This window comes from Phoxinus phoxinus, assembly GCF_949152265.1.
Source record: "Phoxinus phoxinus genome assembly, chromosome: 9".
Classification (NCBI taxonomy): Eukaryota; Metazoa; Chordata; class Actinopteri; order Cypriniformes; family Leuciscidae; genus Phoxinus; species Phoxinus phoxinus.
The window spans coordinates 32,717,494-32,736,377 of NC_136884.1; the positions used below are offsets into that span (position 1 = coordinate 32,717,494).

At 38.6% G+C, this 18,884-nt stretch overlaps 1 protein-coding gene across 5 annotated transcripts; it reads left to right on the top strand.

Annotated features, from left to right (window-relative positions):
- The first annotated feature begins 1,171 nt into the window (after nt 1–1,171).
- Nucleotides 1,172–18,293, top strand: LOC307004713 (uncharacterized protein). Of its 5 annotated transcripts, none has more exons than XM_079624125.1 (4): nt 1,172–1,929; nt 2,466–2,707; nt 13,766–13,917; nt 17,377–18,240. In XM_079624125.1, exons 1-4 carry the CDS (start codon nt 1,727–1,729, stop codon nt 17,380–17,382), a joined length of 603 nt encoding a protein of 200 aa, XP_079480251.1. In that variant the 5' UTR covers nt 1,172–1,726; the 3' UTR covers nt 17,383–18,240. The 5 variants fall into 5 exon arrangements, with proteins under 5 accessions (XP_079480251.1, XP_079480252.1, XP_079480248.1 ...); XM_079624126.1 differs by having other exon boundaries at nt 1,172–1,680; XM_079624122.1 differs by lacking the exon at nt 13,766–13,917 and having other exon boundaries at nt 17,377–18,293.
- The last annotated feature ends 591 nt before the right edge of the window (nt 18,294–18,884 follow it).

The following is an 18,884-nucleotide window of genomic DNA, read 5'->3' on the forward strand; positions in this document are numbered from 1 at the left end:
TACCATGCAGTGGAAAAGCGCCAAAGCGTGCCGTGCCGTACCAAACCGTACCGTACCATGCAGTGGAAAAGCGCCATTAGTCTAGTGTTGTCTACCCTGTCTTGTTTTGCCCCCTCGTGGGTTTTGTTTTCTGTTTTTGTCATTAATAAACCCTGTGTGTCCTGCAAACTGTCTGCTATTGGGTTCGTTCCTGAAGATTTATAACACAATCTTTCATAATACACACAGCCTATCAAATAATAAACAGCAGAAGTAGTTTAGATCGTGAAGGTTAGTGTATTTAGTTCATACTGAAACTAAATACACATCCAAATCGGTTATTTCGGCCTGATAACACTGCATATGACGTAACAAACAGCAAAAGTTAAGGTAATTCACATAAATTTATATAAAAACAATACCTTCACGTCATCGAAATCATAATGCCCCGTTGTACGGTTTCATGTTACGCTCCAAACAATGACCGTACGGAATCTTGTGACACGTAACATAGTTCCCCACCCAGCGCCGCCTCAAGGAAATCGCCATTTACGAGCATTTCATAGGCCAAAAATAAACCAATCAAAGCTAAGAAACGAAGATAACACCCTCCTCCAGTAAACGACACATCAAAATTCATTGGTCTAATCTGTTAAGGGTCACTCTGACGTTTTTATGTGCCCGGAAGCGAGTTTTCGGGTACGGAAGCTGATGCGGAACTGCTACACTCCTAATTTCTGCTTATAATAGTTAGTAAGGTAGTTGTTGTTGTTGCGTTTGAGTTTAGGTATAGGGTAGGATTATGTGATGTGGAATATGGTCATGCAGAATGAGGCATTAAAATGTCCTTTATAAGTACTAAAGCAATATGGTGTTAATATGCAAGATGATAAGCAACTAGTTAAAAGTGAGAATTGGTCCCCATACTAAAGTGTTACCAAAACATAATCTGTTGCTATGATTAAAAACAAAAACCACCCATGTAAATAATCATTAAACAAAACAAAAGTAAAACAACAAAAAAGAAGAAAGTATTTCAACGTGTGTTGTGTTGTCAAACATCATTAAATGTTCTTATATTTTATATTTGAAGTATATTTTCATTACAATAAACTGCAATAGTTATATTATAACTGCTAAAATAATTATATTATTATATCTGCTAAGTGTATTTTTCAACAGAGTCCAAATTTATACTAAAACATTCAGGAATAACAACCATCCAGTTCTGATTTTCCATTTTCAAGTCAGTTTTCAAACACTATTTCACAATCATTTTTATTGTGTGTTTTATCAATGAATCTTAAATATTTTCAGGAAAATGCATTGATACAAACCAACACAATATGAAGAAATAACTGGCTATTTGTGTATTATCTATAAACGGGACATTTAATGAACTGGCAGATTTTAATAGTGCAGTGTTTTCTGTGGAGCACTCTATGTATTTCAATTCGGACACATGTATGAACTCTGCTTTATGAACTCATACACTCTTTTTAACATGTTTGTTTGTATCATATCTATCACTATTTAAATGTTTAATATAGGGATGATCTGGTAAAAAATAGTTAGATGGACAGTACATTTCTATGCACTTCTGTGATTCCAGACAGCACAGGACTTTTATTTTGGTATGGATATGTGACGTCATAAGGCTGCGCCGCGCTCCTGCATCTGTTGTGATTTGGCTGAATAAAGGTTAGTTTTAAGAATTGAAACTGTTTAAAAATATAGAAACAGGTTAATGGCTTTTATTTTATTTTTATTTTTTTACAAGCGATGTGAAACTATGTCAGCTATTGTATGTACCATTGTAATACATTATCTAACTTTAATGAAGATTATTGCGAGTAAAGCTCATCCACGCATGAGAAACAGCAAACTTGCGTCTCATTTCGCTCCCCTTTATCGTGAATCAGTTGATCATAAAAACGAATTCAGTCACTGGTAAGTATTGATGGAGAAACCGATATTTTGGACATTCCGAGTCAATTGAATCAAATACTTTGTGAAATGACTCCGTGGTTTGAATCATTTGAATCACGACACACGCGCTGTTCAAACAAATGAACGAGAATAACAAACAGTAACATGTGTAAGGCTCAAACAAATGAACGAGAATAACAAACAGTAACATGTGTAAGGCTCAAACAAATGAACGAGAATAACAAACAGTAACATGTGTAATGACAACTTCTACACACCAAATGCTAATGTTTTTATGAAGGTGTAATCATTTAAATATCTATAATTCATTACACCTAATGTACCATAAAGGTTAAATATGAAGTGTCTGTATAGTTTGTATTAATTTGCAGCTAGTTTTGAGTGTTTATAGTTTAATCATGTGATTTAAGTCCATTAACTCTCACTCTGATTGACTCTTACCAGTGAACTGAACTACTGAACTAGAGCTGATTGAGACACACTCAGAGATTTAGTGTGGATTTATTTTTCTTTCTGTTTATTCTCATCTTAAACAGGACAAACACACAGGAAGAAGCGACTGAGATCCACGTGACTATTATAAAGATGGCGTTTATTAAAGAGGAGATTGAAGACATAAAGATGGAGTTTATTAAAGAGGAGAGTGAAGACGTGAAGATTGAAGAAACATTCACAGTGAAACAAGAAGATACTGAGGAACAAACAAAGATTGAGTTTATTAAAGAGGAGATTGAAGAAACATTCACAGTGAAACAAGAAGATACTGAAGAACAAAGAGGTTGGTTTCATTCTCAAAGCTTAACTCAGTCATTTGATAATTATTAAAATGTCCAGCTCTACAGAAATAGAGAACACATACAAAAGTATAAAAAACAGAAAATAATACAGAAGTAGCCTAAACAAAATAATTATTCTGTGCAATAAACCCAATGTCTACTTCTGAATAGAGAACAATGAAAAAGTAATTTTTATATTCGTCCACAAAGGTGCTCATTAAAAGAAAAAATTTACATAATATTAAATGAAGCAATACATAATTTATAAATGAGTGGATCATATGAGTCTTCAGAGATGTTTAAAGCTGCTGATCTTCTCTGGTAGTCCATCATATCCAGCTTTTGATTTAAAATTTCACATCCTTTATCAAAACAACTAAAAAAAATCAGAGTTTAGCTAGTGTGTTGTTAGTAGAACAGAGTGAACTGCTAATATATGAAACAGGAAAAAATACTTCGTCCCTATTATGCTATTTTAAAGGTTCCTCATTTTTTTTGGAGTTTCCTACAACAGATTTACATGTATCCAAGATCAAAAACACTTTAATTTTCTCATAATAATCCGTGAGTTACTCTGATTGGTCAGGGGCCTATACCAAGAAGCCGGGTTAGGTGGCTAGCCAGCTATGTTTCAGTTTAGTTTGTGCCAACCCTGGGTTTTAGGGACGGTGAAAGTGGTTTGGTTTTTACCAGTGTTCATCACCATAGTAACTTACGCTCCACGGCTAACCTGGTGCGGGTCAGGTGATGTTCCAGGTAAGAGATCTCAAACCGAAATTGGACCAATCAGCTGTGAGCAAACTGAAATGTCTGATGCTATAAAGTCACTCCTGTTTCCACCCCAAATTAAAGTACATAGCAAATGATTTTTAAAGACAAAATCATCTGTTTTTTAGTAATGCTTATTTAAAATAATACATTTGTATGATTTAGATATTATTTATGTAATTAGTATACCCTTAATCGATCACACATGTATCATTTTAGTTCATCAATTATTATTACACAGAGTTTAAATCAAGAAATACATAAAGGTAATATACGCTTCAGAATCAATAGATGAAGCTATAAAATGACTGCATGTGAGCTTATGTTAAATTCTCTCTATACCTTTATCAACTGTATTAAACTAACTTCACAACTTTTACTTGCACTGATATACAGTCGCGAGACCTTTTCTTTTAGTTCCTCTTTCATAGACAGCTATTTTCTTCTTGCTGTGTAAATTTGTTTAAATTCGTAATATTTTAATACTTTTATTTAATACCGTAAATCCTCTAATATTGGCCTGTATTCTATTAGCGGCCGGGTCTCTAACATTGGCCGGTCTCGCTGTCGGCGGAGGTAAATAAAGGCCGGTCTCTAATAGTGGCCGGGGCTATTATTAGAACCAATGGTTTTCTGGCCAGGCCACAACATTATGCTTGTGATAGTAACATGCAAATACCACAGGGGGGCAATGTTTGCTAACGAATCCAAGCCATAGCTACGGTAGCCTGGTCATGTCAATCACTTCGCTCTTGACTTTTATTTGAGACTGCAGTCACCGGTAGGCTAACGTTGTTTACCATGGCAGCTGCGGAGCCAAAGAGGAGACGAAAATTTGACATCAAGTTCAAAGACAACGTGCTGGCATATGCTGCAGAGCACTCTGGGGAGCAAGCTGCTAAACATTTTAACATTGACCCGAAAAGAATAAGATACTGGAAAAAGCAGAAATTGGATCTAGCCGCAGCAAACAAAAAGAGAGCAAGACTGCCAGGAGGAGGGAGAAAAAAGGTTAGCGAGGAGTTGGACACAAAACTCTCTGAGTGGATCCATTCAATGAGGGACAATCATAACCGAGTGTCGAGGAAAATGATCCGAAACAAGGCTCTGGGAATCTACCCTACAGTGAGTGATAGAGGTGCGCGATTTCTGGCTAGCAGGGGTTGGCTGCAAAAGTTTTTAAACCGAAATGGCTTCGCATTGCGACGTCGCACCACAATGGCTCAGAAGGACCCAGATCTCCTCACAGAGAAACTTGTCTCATTCGTCGACTACGTGAGCAAGACTGTCGTCTCGAAAATAATTTCAGAGAAGGACATAATTGCAATGGATGAGACTGCCGTTTGGTTCAATATGGTGTCTCCCAGTACCATTGACGTAAGAGGGACAAAGAGTGTTGCGCTCAAAACAACAGGCCACGAGAAAAGCCATCTCACTGTTGTCCTTGCTGCCAAGGCTGATGGCACTAAACTCAAGCCGTTTGTCGTCTTCCGGGGGGCCATACGTGAAGTGAAGGCAATGCAGCAAGAGATCTCAAGAGCAGTCATCGCCACATCTGCCAATGGCTGGATGAATGACGACTTGACCACAGCATGGCTCAGATCAGTGGTAGGCAAATTCAGCTTTCGCCCGCGCCTCCTGGTGTGGGATGCCTACCGCTGTCACATCAGCACCTCTACCAAACAGGAATTGAGGTCCTACAACATCACAACCGCGGTGATCCCAGGAGGCTGCACTAAGTATGTCCAAGCCCCCGATGTCATGTGGAACCAGCCCTTCAAAGCGAGCCTACATGCTTCTTATGATGAGTGTATGGCTGAGGACGCAGACAAGCAATACACAAGTGGAGGGAACCTAAAAGCACCATCTCGCCGCCTGCTTGTGGACTGGGTTCTCGCTGCTTGGGACAAGCTGGACAAGAACCTGATCATCAAGTCCTTTAAAGTGTGTGGGCAGTCTGTGAAACCCGACGGGAGTGAGGACAACCTCATACTGTGCTTCCGAGAGGGACAGGTATGTTGAAATTAGCACTCGCGTCTATCACTATCAATCTCTCTCTCTTTCGCTTTCACTTTTCCTCTCGCTCTCTCTTCTCTACCATTAGATTAATTCCATTCGTGAGTGAGCCTGTCCACTGTGACTTGCAATAACGGCCAAACTAAATTAATGTATCGTTCTTTACAGCCCTGCGCTGCTGGACGAGGTGCCCTGATTGCTGCCCGCCTGCGCGAGGAAGAGAACAGACACGCAGCGGAACATGAGGACGAAGAGGAACTGTACAATAATGAACTTGTTGTAGAGGCTGGCGCGAGTGATGAGGAGATTACAGGGAGAGATGAAGAGGAGGATTAAACAGAATTGGAGTATTTTTTTTTTACTTCAAACCAAACGAGACAGGACACACAACAACAGAGGATTAGGACTATGATTGGACAATCTGAGGATGGTTAAACTTTGGAGCGGTAAGGTGTCTAAACCAGTAAGTTGCCTTTTGTTATTAAGCAATAGCCTAATTATTAGGGATGCACCGATACCATTTTTTCAGAACCGATCCGTTCCGATACCAAAAACCATGTGTGTTGAACTGATAATCACTCTTTTGTGTGTTAAACACAATCTACTTAATACAGACAACTTCATTACAAAGAAAAACAACAAAGAAAAAAAATATGACCATAATCTATGACAAAAAATGCTATTGTAAACTAGAATAGTGGATAATTAAGCAGTCAAATTTAGTCTAGAAAAATCACAAGTGCACAATAATTGTATTAAATCTGAACATGAAAAAACATTTAGTGGGGAACAAATATGAGAATAAGTGTAACACTAAATCTGGTAAAACGTTACACATTGCTCTTTGTATTGTTGTAAAATACATTAATTAAAAACAAGATAACAAAAATCAAAAAGATTAATTATTTTATAGCCTACTATAAAATCGAGACATGTTTTAAATGTATAGCACAGCGGTTTAATGAGGCAGCAACATGATGGATAGGACAGAACTAGAAAGGCTATTAATAATCGTTCATTGCGTCGCTGTATTATGATATGAAAGGCCCCAATACAGTGCGGCACACAGCGCTTATGCGCATCGCGAGCGCAGAATGATGCGCTTGAAGCAACACGAGTCACAGCGCGCAGCGCTTCGAGTCTGCATTGAAAAGTTCAAAGCACAAAGGAAAGACATATTGATGCGTAGTGTATTATACAGTATCTATCTTTGCAATAGTTTATTGAGCATTTTCTTTTAACAGTTTTAAATGTCAGTTACTGTGCGCTTCACGAACAGTTATAGTGCTCTGACTCTACTCCAGTGTTGTGAGAGACACCCGGTAGAAAGTAGTTAAGGTAGGCTACAGCTAGGCATGGGACGGTATGAAAATTTCTAATCATTGAAATAATTATCAATATTATCACGGTTTTGTTAAAACGATATGAAAGTGTTGGAAAAGAACTGATGCTCACACTGAAAACATTTCAACAAGTTTTATATTTGAAAATCAACAAACAACGAATAAAACAAGCAGCTCTATGCACTTTTTTAAGCAAGATTCTATTCTGTGGCATTTCCTTCCTTATAATGACGTCGTCATAGCAACGCATTATAACAGCGCACATCCATGCATCACAACGGACGCGCGCTCTGTTTCATTTAAATACAACTTGCCGTCTTGCGTCTCCTTTTTTGAGTGTATTGAAAATTTAATCAGAGTTGATTTATTGTTTACAGAGATTGGTAATATTGTTGTGATCATCTTGACTGGACGATTGTTTTGTAACATTACGCTGTAGGCTACAAAATGGATTTATAAACAAGTAAGATTTAAAACATTAATCTAAATTCAATATGTCCCCGTAATTATGTGGTAAAAAAAATCGGTGTAATAAGTGTACAATGAATCTATTATTATCCCTTAAATGGCACTCTTAATAATAGTCTTGTTTGAACTTGTTCGTTCGTCTTTGGCTCAAAGCCACTTGCTGCAAACTTTTCTTCGCGGAAGCTTCACGTTTATTTCAAAGTGAGTGAGATAAAATATTTAAACTCAAAACAACATTTTGTACCCAATTATTTCCCAGACGTAGTTTTGGTATTGAGGTCAAAGTTAACTTGCCTTGCGTTCGCTATACAACAGTGGGTGATGTTCACACAAGACGACTCTGCAAATTTGAAGTGTTTCTGTTGAAGCGACTTTTTGTTCTGCAGACAGGGTGACCATCCTCGATTAAGTTTCCCTCGGGACTTTTGTAAAAGCCAAAATATGACCACACCTCAGATTTGGTCCACTTAAAAGGCTGAAAAATCTCCCGAGCACGGTCACTGCCATCCGCCATTCCTTCTCGAATAAAAAAAACAACAACATTGCGCGCTGCGCCTGCGTCTGACTGTTGCTGGATGGACAGGATTTATAGTAGGTTATTAAAATCGCAATAATCAAAAACGGTTTTAATGATAATTCAATTTTAGACGATAATACTAACCATCAGTACATTTTATCGTGGTTTATCGTGAAACCGGTAATCGTCCCATCCCTAGCTACAGCAATAAAGTCCAGCAAGATAAAGTTGTTTAATGTGAAACCATAGACCTTTATCTACAGATCAAGTATAATTATAGTAACATTGAATCATCTTGGAGTGAGTTGTTCATCGTGTTGACTCGTAACCGAAGGCGACGCGCTGTTTGATGTTGAATGGAGAATGACTGACAGCCGCAGCAGAAGGAAAAGTGTACGCGATCTTGAATTTAATGACTTAAATATTAATTTATATCTCACATTATTATACTATATAATGGCTTCAGAACACTTATAATATAGTGCACGACAACTTTATGGTGCTTTATAATGTTTTTGTGGGGCTTAACAACAGCACAGAATAGTATACGCACAATATCGGATTTGGATCGGCCTCGTCTGACCGATACCCGATCCGGCAAAAATGTCAGTATCGGAGCCGATACCGATACTGAATATCGGATTGGTGCATCCCTACTAATTATCACCGTGTGTGGTTAAGTGTTTACAATGCACTACCGGTATGTTTGCTACGTTTTTGTTACCATATTTCTACACTGGAATTGAGCCTGAATTACCGGTATTTGTTGTTAATGTTCTGTATGCATACCATAATGTTATATGGTAACTGTACGTTTTCAATAAATGAACCTAGTATTTTATAGGTTCAAATAGACACAAAATCTCGTTTTTATTCATTCTACTGGTAGTTCGTTTTGCTCAAATAGAAATATACAGGCCTGTCTCTAATTCTGGCCTCCTTCCAATAAAGGCCTGGGCCGCGATGCGCTTGAGTAAAATAAAGGCCCGGGCCTATATTAGAGGATTTACGGTAAGTGAATTGCGCTGCTTCTCTCGCGAGAAATGTATTTAAATGAGTTTCACTCTTTCTCAGCCTGTGATTGGCTGTTCGCTACTGATGTCACACCTAACAGCTGACAGAGAAAGTTGATGATCAGCATCATGGTACCAACAAAGCCTGGTTGGATTGATCGAAACTAATCCTGTAACCTGGAGTGTGTACAACTACCATCATGGTACAGGCCCCAGATGGTCCAGTCTGTTGTGATTGGTCTACTCTGCTCTGATTGGTCAGATGGTCCTGTCTGTTGTGATTGGTCTACTCTGCGAGACCTCAGCGATCCCCAATCCTCAGCGAACGTTCACTCTTTACAGACAGTAACAATGGTGTTGATTTTACCATATTGATCAAGCCAGAGTCTGAATTTCTTTTGGAAAATATTTAACCCGAACCTCCATCGCTGGCACGACTTGAGCAGGATGTTTCTCAGTTATAAGTTTTTACTTAGTTTAATGAGTGCATTATTTTCTAATAATTAAATGGCCAGCAGTCAATTTTTCCACTTGAACTACGGTTGGCACACCTCAAGCAGGGTTTCAGACTAACATTTGAAAGCAGTAGCACAGTTGCCGCTAACTTCTACAGTTGGTAGCGCTGAGGGACAATGGGGAGATTTTTAAAAGAACACGCCAACTTTTTGGGACTTTAGCTTATTCACCGTATCCCCCAGAGTTAGATAAGTCTATACACACCCTTTTCATCTCCGTGCGTGCCGTAACTCTGTCTGACGCACCCACCGTTAACCTAGCTTAGCACAAAGACTGGAAGTAAATAGTTCCAGCTAGCATACTAAGCACTGCTACTTCTGCGGAGTGGTTTGCTCGCAGCCCCCCCTGAGAAGCACCGTGGTGAGGAGCAGAGAGTTCGCTCAGTGTTGCGCTAAACACTCCGCCCAGCAGTGCTTCGCCTTCTGAGAATATAGTTCCCAGTATGTATACGGTTAGAAGATGGCTGCGTCTCATGTGACCTTGTTATTTGTACATGCTGTGACTTTACAAATCACAACATGTAAATAGGAAAATGTTGGTGTTATTTTGTCACTCGTTGAGAGCAGTATGCTAGCTGGAACTATTTACTTCCAGTCTTTGTGCTAAGCTAGGTTAACGGTGGGTGCATCAGACAGAGTTACGGCAGACACAGAGATGAAAAGGGTATGTATGCACAGGGTGTCAAACTCATTTGGCCATTGGATGTTTTATATTAGGGGTGTCAAACTCAGTGCCTGGAGGGCCTGTGCCCGGTTGCATAAAGCACCTTAAGTGAAAATTTCCCTTAAGTTCGCCCTTATGTTTCCCTTAAACCTAAGGGTGTTGCAGAAAAATACCCTTAAGTGTTACTTAACTGTTTTTTTAAGTGAAACGTCATAAACACTTAGAATTTCCATTAAATGCTTTTTTTCACTTAAATAATCCCTTAAAAAGCGTTAAGTGTTGCATAAAACCCCTTAACGGTCATTTACCTAAGTATAACTTAAGGTTTGGAAATCGTAACCTTAAGAGTAACGCGGACAAAAAATAAGACGACATGGCTGAATTTATGGAACCAGCTGAAGATAATTATGTGCCAAGAAGAATTTTTAGGGATAGGGAGAACCATATTGTTGCATGAATACCGTTTTGATCGACGCGCAATATTTGACATCACTAACAAACTAGACGGCGCCCTTGACCGTGTCACAGATCGCAACCACTCTACCTGCGGTGTTACAACTGCTTATAGCACTGCGTTTTTTTGCAACTGGGAGTTTTCAGACGATAGTTGGAGATGTTTTCCACGTTCATAAATCGTCTGTCAGCAGAGTGGTTCACCGGGTTGCGGGGGCTATTTCCCGCTCGTGTTAGTGTTTTGCGTATCTATGGCAACAACAGACTTTTATAACGTGAATCCAGGATCGCTGTCGTGAAACACTTAAATGTTTCCCTTACCTAAGAGAACCGTTTAAGAGATTATATGCAACACCCTTAAGTTATTCTCTTAGGTAAGGGGAAATCGCCCCTTAAGTGTCATACTTAAGGGAAAAACTTAAGGTGCTTTATGCAACCGGGCACTGGAGTTTAGCTTCAACCCTAATTAAACACACCTGATCCAGCTAATCAAGTCCTTTAGGCTTATTTAAAAACTACAGGTATGTGTGTTGGAGCAAGGTTGGAACTAAACTCTGCAGAGCTGTGACCCTCCAGGAAATGAGTTTGACACTCCTTATTGTTTCGGCAACGATAAGCAGTGCGTTGTCTGTGGAGACATAAAAGGAATAAGAAAGACTGCTCTGTAGTAATCAACTGCTGTAGGATTGAGCTATTGAAGTTGAGCTTTCAGGAATGAACTGAAAATGCTTCCTCTGCTTCGCGCCAGTGTTCACGCACCGTCCATAACAATAGCAACAACTTGCTCGCTGCTATTATGCCTGTGTAAAGTGAGGCCACCGTACCCCTGTTGTTTAAAACGTGTATCGCGATTAGTTTAACATCTCAACCGTTTTCAATCGTCACATATTTGTTTTTTGTTTGTTTGTTTTTATTTATTTGTTTGGATTTATTGTTTTTAAATCCCGTCTTAAAACTCATTTATTTTCTTTGGCTTTTAACTCAGTTTGAGGGTTGACTTTCAGTTTTGTAATATGGTTGACTTTCAGTTTTGTAATATGGTTGTATTTATCTTTATAGTTAATTATTGTTTTATTATTTTTTGTTGCGCTTCTGTTGTATATTATTGTTTATTTATAGACTGTGTTCAGCACCTTGGTCAACAGTGTTGTTTTTAAGGTGCTTTATAAATAAAGGTGGATTGGATTGGATTGGATTGGATATTTGTATCGATTTTCAACCGGCTGCGAGTGAATCGTTACATCCCTAGTCATCAGCATAACAGTGATAGGAAAAAAACATGTTTGACTATGTAAAATGCAGCAGACAGATCCAGCAAGATGAGAACTGAGGATTGGAAGCTGCTCTTGCCAGCCTCAGAGCTTTAATAATCAAGAGCAGGACAGTCTGTTGAGTGTCCGCTTTTGAAAACAGACTGGTTGTTGTCCAGGAGGTTGTCCTGTGGAAGGCAAAGACTTGGTTGAAAACAACTCGTCCAAGTGTTTTAGCAATGGATGGAAGAAGGGATAAGGGTTTGTAATTTTCCAGATGTGCTGGATGTAGAGTGGGTTTCTTAGCAAGTTCTTACAAGTCTCCAAACTCATCCTTTCCAATCACCCTACTACCTGTCTGCTTGATCCTTTTCCCACTCATCTACTTCAAGTCATTTCTTACTCATTTGTACCCGCACTCACATCATCAACACCTCTCTTCACACTGGTACCTTTCCCACAGCATTTAAGATGTGAGTAAGTGCGGGTACAAATGAGGAAGAAATTACTTGAAGTAGATGAGTGGGAATAGGATCAAACAGACAGGTAGGAGGGTGATTGAAAAGGATGAGTTTGGAGACTTCTAGAATGTGTGTGTTAGCTGTTAAGATGTGCGTGTCAGTTTGTGGTGTAGAAAGTTGGCCGGTAATGGTGGTTGTATTATTTATGAAGAATGTAGTGAAGAAAAAGTTTTTCTCTTTTGCAGAACACTTTTCATGGAGATGAGTGATAATATGTAATAAATATGCTGATAATATATAATACATTTAATTCAGGTATCAATTATCTATGAATATTTCTTTAATAAAAAAAAATATACAAAATCTGTCAAAGTACTTATAGCTTTTAGTACACAAGCCGCAGTTCAACTGCGCTCGACAAACGCTGCCAGTTTGAAAGCAAAATGGGCGTGTGCTGCTCCCGCTCAACATATGTGTAGTTGACAAATGGCCAAGAAAAAAAAGTACTTTTTTTGGAAAACATAACTTTAAGAAAAAATACATATATTTATGGAGTATGAAAACCTGCAGTTTCAGAAAATAGTAGAGGTCGCTCATTTTGTCAATGACTTAACATTTTTTTCACGTTTTCACTCAACAGTACTTTAAATGTGTCCTATGGTGTGACATTTAAAAAATACTAAGAAATTATATTAAATGACATTTAAAAAAATACTTGAGAGAATTGTTCACATTATTACAACATTATTTTCTTAGAGTGATATTTATTTTACATGAAAGTACTAATTCGAATAATTTTTACTATGAATGAACTTGATCAACTTTTCCCTACGAATGTCAATAAAACTTTTTCGCCAACCTTACAAAACTGTTTGAAATTGTACCTATCTAAGAGGAGATATTATTGTAACTCTCCTAATGCCAAACTTGACTCTTTTAAAAAATAGATATTTTAAAATAAGTATATTTTTCTGTTGTTTTATGTTTGTCACACCATAGGACAAAACGTCACACCAAAGGACAAAGATAGTCATTGCATAAAAAGAGTCAGAATATAGCCTAGTGTTTATTGTAACAATTATATTTTATTTATTCTTCAACAATATAAACTGAAACACTAAAAGTAATTTTGATACTTATAGATCCATCAATAAGGAAACATTAATGCATATAATATATTTGAGAAATTCAGTAAAATGCCATTTTAAAACAATACTGTGACATTGTCAAACTGCAAAATTCATCAGTAAAACAATAACAGTGACATGAAAATAAAATCCCTTAAAAACATTGCATAAAACCCTGCCCACAGTGTCTTTTTTCCCCGCAAGCAGTCTGCTGTTGGTGTCTCTTGACAAGAACAACTCTACTTCTTTTCTCTTTTCGACTGCATTTTGTTTCAGCTGTGGCTTTCTGCGTTTCTCCCTGAAATTCTTGTTTACTTTATTTTCACAAAGACGGTTTATTTTTTTTCCGCATTTTACTGTTTTTTTTGTTTTTGTTTTTTTCATCCTGAATTTTATTTTTAAAAGTTTGTTCTCCCTCTCTAGACTGGTAAGCTTTCCCTTGATTTGTTTTGTATGTTCTTTTAGTTTGGCTTCAGTGGCCTGTGTTGCCGATATTAGAGGCGCTGTTGGTGACAACATTGGAAGTTCAGGGCGAGGTTGGGCCCACAGGTCCTGCAGGAGGTTCCACTGGCTCCTCCAGTACACTGTCAGGAGACGGTGGTGTTGTGTTAAGAATGGCAAGTAATGCCATTTCCTTTACCCTGCATCTTTTTTTGGATTCCTTCCAAATCTTCCTCAATTCAGTTTGTCTCATCCTTCCTAGTGCTTTAATGTTGAATGTATCCAATTCCCAGAGAGCCTTCTTTTCATTTTATGTAGTCTCCAAAAAACGGCAATAAACATTAAAAAGTAAGTCATTATTGAATTTAAAATCATCAAAACTGGTCAAAAAAGAATGTAAAGTATGTTAACAAACTTTATCTATTTGTTTTAATAGCTTCTTAAGGAGTTCTTGTCCTATTGTGTGACATCTGTGTCCTATGGTGTGACAGGCCAAAGTGTCACACCAAAGGACATTTCCTGTCACACCATAGGACATTTTAGCTTTTGTGGCATGTTAATAACCATGCTAATGCTAGCTGAACTGTCATTAGCAATTGGCATGATACATTTGCATAAAATTACATATTCCTGCTATTAAAAATACAAATTTGAATTAAAAAATGAAATTTAATGGTGTCACACCAAAGGACAAAAAAAAACTTAGCATATGTTTTCAGACCACTGAAGTTAAGTATTTCTCTTGGAATTGTTCAAATATTTAACTGCACTGCTCATGGGCTTTATAGGGGTCTTCAGTCACATGACCTTGAATGGGATCTTTCAACTAAATGTAGTTGTCCATTATATTGCCCAATATTGCCCAACTTAATATCAGGTTATTGCATAACACCAAAGGACATTTTTTTCTGTGACACTTTATGAAATTCCTACACTTTTGGAAATGTATGTATAGGAAAAGTGATGGCCACTTAGTGAAATAGACACTTGCACAATTATGCCAGGAGTGTCCATTAAGAATTTAATCATTATTTTCTCAATTTATAGAAGTTCATATTTATGAAATAATTTTGTCTACCGTCACGCCATAGGACAATTTTGAGATTTGGCTCAAAGTTGTAGAAAAATAAAAAATAACTCTGGTATTCAAACAACAAATTCATGTAAAACAAGAAAATGTTTAACCATTTACAGTATTCTAAATTATGAAAATGTTAAATAAATTATTTTTTATCTTCTGTGACGTTGAAAAAGCCACGTCACGTCACGTCAACTACCCATACGCACTGCTTCTGTGCTCCGCTAACGTGTGCAGTGTGAAACCAGCGTGAGGCTCCGTGTGGGTCGGGATGTTTGTATTCTTTTTAGCTTTTTTCTGCCTCTTCAAATAAAACACTTAAAGTGACCCCACATTGACTCTTCTACATGTTTTTTACATGGCTAATTTACAATGTGAAATGTGATTTCCATTTAGAGCACTATCTGGATTTGATAATCAAAAAAAAAGTGTGTATCTCAATCAGGATGATCCAATCCAATTTTGCTTTGAAAAACCGGCATGGAAGTAAAATGGATTACCAAATCCTGGAAAGCAAATCATGGGATTTCAAAATCCAGATTATTCTGATCCAAATTAAATTTTTGAAAAACTGGGCCCAGAAGAATCTGGTGTATCTTCAGCAGGATTCTTTATTGAGAAGATGCTGTGTGGCACTTCAGTCATCAGTCTGATGTACTTCGATCAGAGCAAAGTTCTTTTTCAGTCTTCGTTTAAGGTTAAAAAGAAAGGGGGCTCCTCAGGTATTTCGAAGGACATTGTTATGGGGACAGGACATCAATGTCCCCCCTATAAGTCTCTGGGCCCTATGCACTCTGTCCCCTTTTTCTCCCGGTGCAACGTCCCTGAGTATAGGACAGGGATGGGAAATGTCGGTCGGGGAGGGCCGCTGTTCTGTAGAAATTAGTTCCAGCCCAATCAAACACACCAGGGGCCGTATTCACAAAGAAATTTAAGGCTAAAAGTAGCTCCTAACAGGCGAATTTAGGAGCAACTCCTAAAAATAATGGGCGTGTCACTCCTAACTTTAGGACTCCTAATTTTTTTCACTAAGAGTAATTCACGAAGCATTTTAGCCCTAAAAGTAGCACCTAAGTCTGGGACAGCTTAAAAGAAGTCGAGAGGACTCCTAACTCACTAAGACCTATTCACAAAGGATCTTCGCCGCGCGACGCAGTGTATTGGAGACACTCAATGACACGGAGTTATTACAAAGATACCGCCTTAACCGTGAGGGAATAGATTGTTGTGGATCTTGTGAGGGATGCAATAACAGCGCCAACTAATCGCAACAACCCAATCAATGCCGAATTTAAATGTATGATAACACTTCGCTACCTGGCAACGGGGAAAATGCAATTGTGTAATACACTCTGTAGACCCCATATTATTCGACAGTTCTTTTTCGACAAAGTTTTCCTTTGGACATTCGCCAACTCCAAAGAAACAAAGCCAGCTTTATGGATATTGCCGGTGTGCCCGGAGTGGTCGGTGCTATAGACGGACACATATTAAAATAATGCACCACGTCAGGATGAGGACATGTTTGTGAATAGAAAGAAAACCCACTCAATACCCAGATTGTGTTCGATGCAAACTTCACAATTCTCGATGTTGTATCCGTATCCCAGTGCCGAATTTCCCTTTTATTACGTTTTTTTTTTTTCAGCACCAACTGGGCCAGCAGCAGTAACTGATCCTGCGTCCAGTTGGGCTTTCTTTTCCGTTTTGGCGAGTTCATAATCCGCCGTCATTCAACTATTACATTACTTCAATAGGAGCAATATTTCCTTGCTTTAAGTAGGGTCTATTTAGGCTAATAGGATGTCAATTAATCAAGCAAGTGTTAATGCAAGTGTCGTTTTTCATTATTAGGCAAGTGGCGGTTTTCATTAGGGTATTAGGCTACCTTGATTTAATTTAATTCACAACTTTTCTCTCTCTCTCTGCCTTTTTAGAATTACACTTCACTGGGGCCTGCACAAACATGTCATTATATATGCATTTCGATGACATTACTATTATTATTTTGTGTAGGACACAGACATATTTAGATGTCGTAATTCCATGATTTGGTGCGTCTGTGTTGGTTCGCATGATGGCCCTGTCATCTAACAACCAATCACCGTGATCATTGCGAGGAAGCTCGTGCATGAGAATTGACGTCATCCATAGCAACGAAGACCCACTCTTAGTTTAGGAGTTGTCATTTTTCCTTACTAAGAGTAGGTCTGAAAGGCGTTGTGAATAACTTTTAAGAGAACACTCCTAGCTAAAATCTTTTAGAGCGATTTAGGAGTACTCCTAGTGGTAAGATCAAATTCTTTGTGAATACGGCCCCTGAACAAGATAATCAATGTCTTCAGGATCACTAAGCGTTCAGGCAGGTGAGGTTTTTTTTTCAGGGTTGGAGCTTAACTCTGCAGGACAGTGGCCCTCCAGGACCGATGTTCCCCATCCCTGGTATAGGATCTAGTTGTATGTCGGTTTTGACGTTTTACATGTCTGTATGTTTTGTTGTCTGTTGCTTTGTACCCTTAAACTGGTGTTAATTTGTATTTGTCTTTTTTCGACTTAGACCTGATGGTGCTGAAAAAGGAGAGTGAAGTACTGAATGAAATGGAAGAGAAAGATCAATGTAAGAATCATGATTTCATAACAAAAGAAAAAACTTTTAGCTGCTCACAGACTAAAAAGACTTCCTCACGAAAAAAGGGTAAAAAGACAGGAACTAGAAGTAATTTCCCATGCCAACAGTGTGGAAAACAATTCACTCTAAAAGGAAGTCTTAAAAAACACATGAGAACTCACACTGGAGAGAAGCCTTACACCTGCCAACAGTGTGGAAACCGATTCACTCTAAAAGGAAGCCTTAACAGGCACATGAAAATTCACAATGGAGAGAAGCCTTACAAATGTCCTCAATGTGGATGTAGTTTCAATCAACATGGAAACCTTAAAGCCCACATGAGAATTCACACTGGAGAGAAGCCTTACACCTGCCAACAGTGTGGAAAGACATTTGCTGAAAAAGTCTGCCTTAAGTTCCACATGAGTGCTCACACTGGAGAGATGCCCTTCACCTGCCAACAGTGTGGAAAGACTTTCGCTCAAAAAGGAAGCCTTAACAGACACAGGAAAATCCACTCTGGGGAGCAACCCTACACATGCCCTCAGTGTGGAAAGAGTTTCACTCAAAAACTTCACTTTGAAGACCACATTAGAATTCACACTGGAGAGAAGCCTTTCACGTGCCAACAGTGTGGAAAAAGTTTCAACCGAAAAGCAATCCTTAACCGGCACATGAAAACTCACACTGGAAAGAAGACGTTTACATGTGGTCACTGTGGAAGAAGTTTTGGGTATGAAATAGCTCTTCTGTACCATATGAATTCTCACTTATGAGTGAACTGTTTTTATGTCATTAGTGTGGAATGGTCATAAATAAACAATATAACAGAAACAGGCTTTTGATTCAAATATACAGAGACATGGAGATCTGGCAATAGTCGCTTTTTCCACTGTCACGCCAGTGCGAGCCTGGGCGTTCAGCGGGCCAGTAGAGGCTAATAGCCTTTGTCCTGTAGCACTGAGCCCAAAATCACACCGTTTCCACCATCGGACCAGAAACTTTTGGGTGTTGTAGTTTTAATAACGTTACTAGTTGTTGCAGAAACATGTGAAGAAAACTACAAAGTTTGCTAGGCGTTAATCTCGCGATAAAAAAAATTTATGCCGTTAAAATGGGTTTGCGTTAACGCCGCTAATAACGCGTTTAACGGCAGCGCAGCGCGCAGAAGCGGCAGCGCGCAGTGATATGACGGGGAAGAAAATAGTGCTAAGCCATTACGAGGTCTGACCTATCCATAGACAGCGGTTTTGTGCTTTAAATATATCACTCTTTTGAACACATATTGATTTGAGAAGAAAAAAGCTTTATTGCCGTGACCCCAGCAAACTTGCCGGACTAATTTCATCTTGACCAAAACTGGACCGGAGCTCGGCTCACAGGACGCTGTCGGGGGTAAGTCATGGTCAATGCACCACACTGCTTATGGGGAAGCTATAGAGATTCATGTCTAAAAT

Excerpts from the sequence above, each read along its gene's own strand:
- LOC307004713 (XM_079624122.1), top strand. The coding sequence starts at position 1,727 with ATGGCTTTTATTTTATTTTTATTTTTTTACAAGCGATGTGAAACTATG. Across the intron at positions 1,930-2,465 it reads AAAAACGAATTCAGTCACTG|GACAAACACACAGGAAGAAG; the intron begins GTAAGTATTGAT and ends CATCTTAAACAG. Across the intron at positions 2,708-17,376 it reads AGATACTGAAGAACAAAGAG|ACCTGATGGTGCTGAAAAAG; the intron begins GTTGGTTTCATT and ends TTTTCGACTTAG.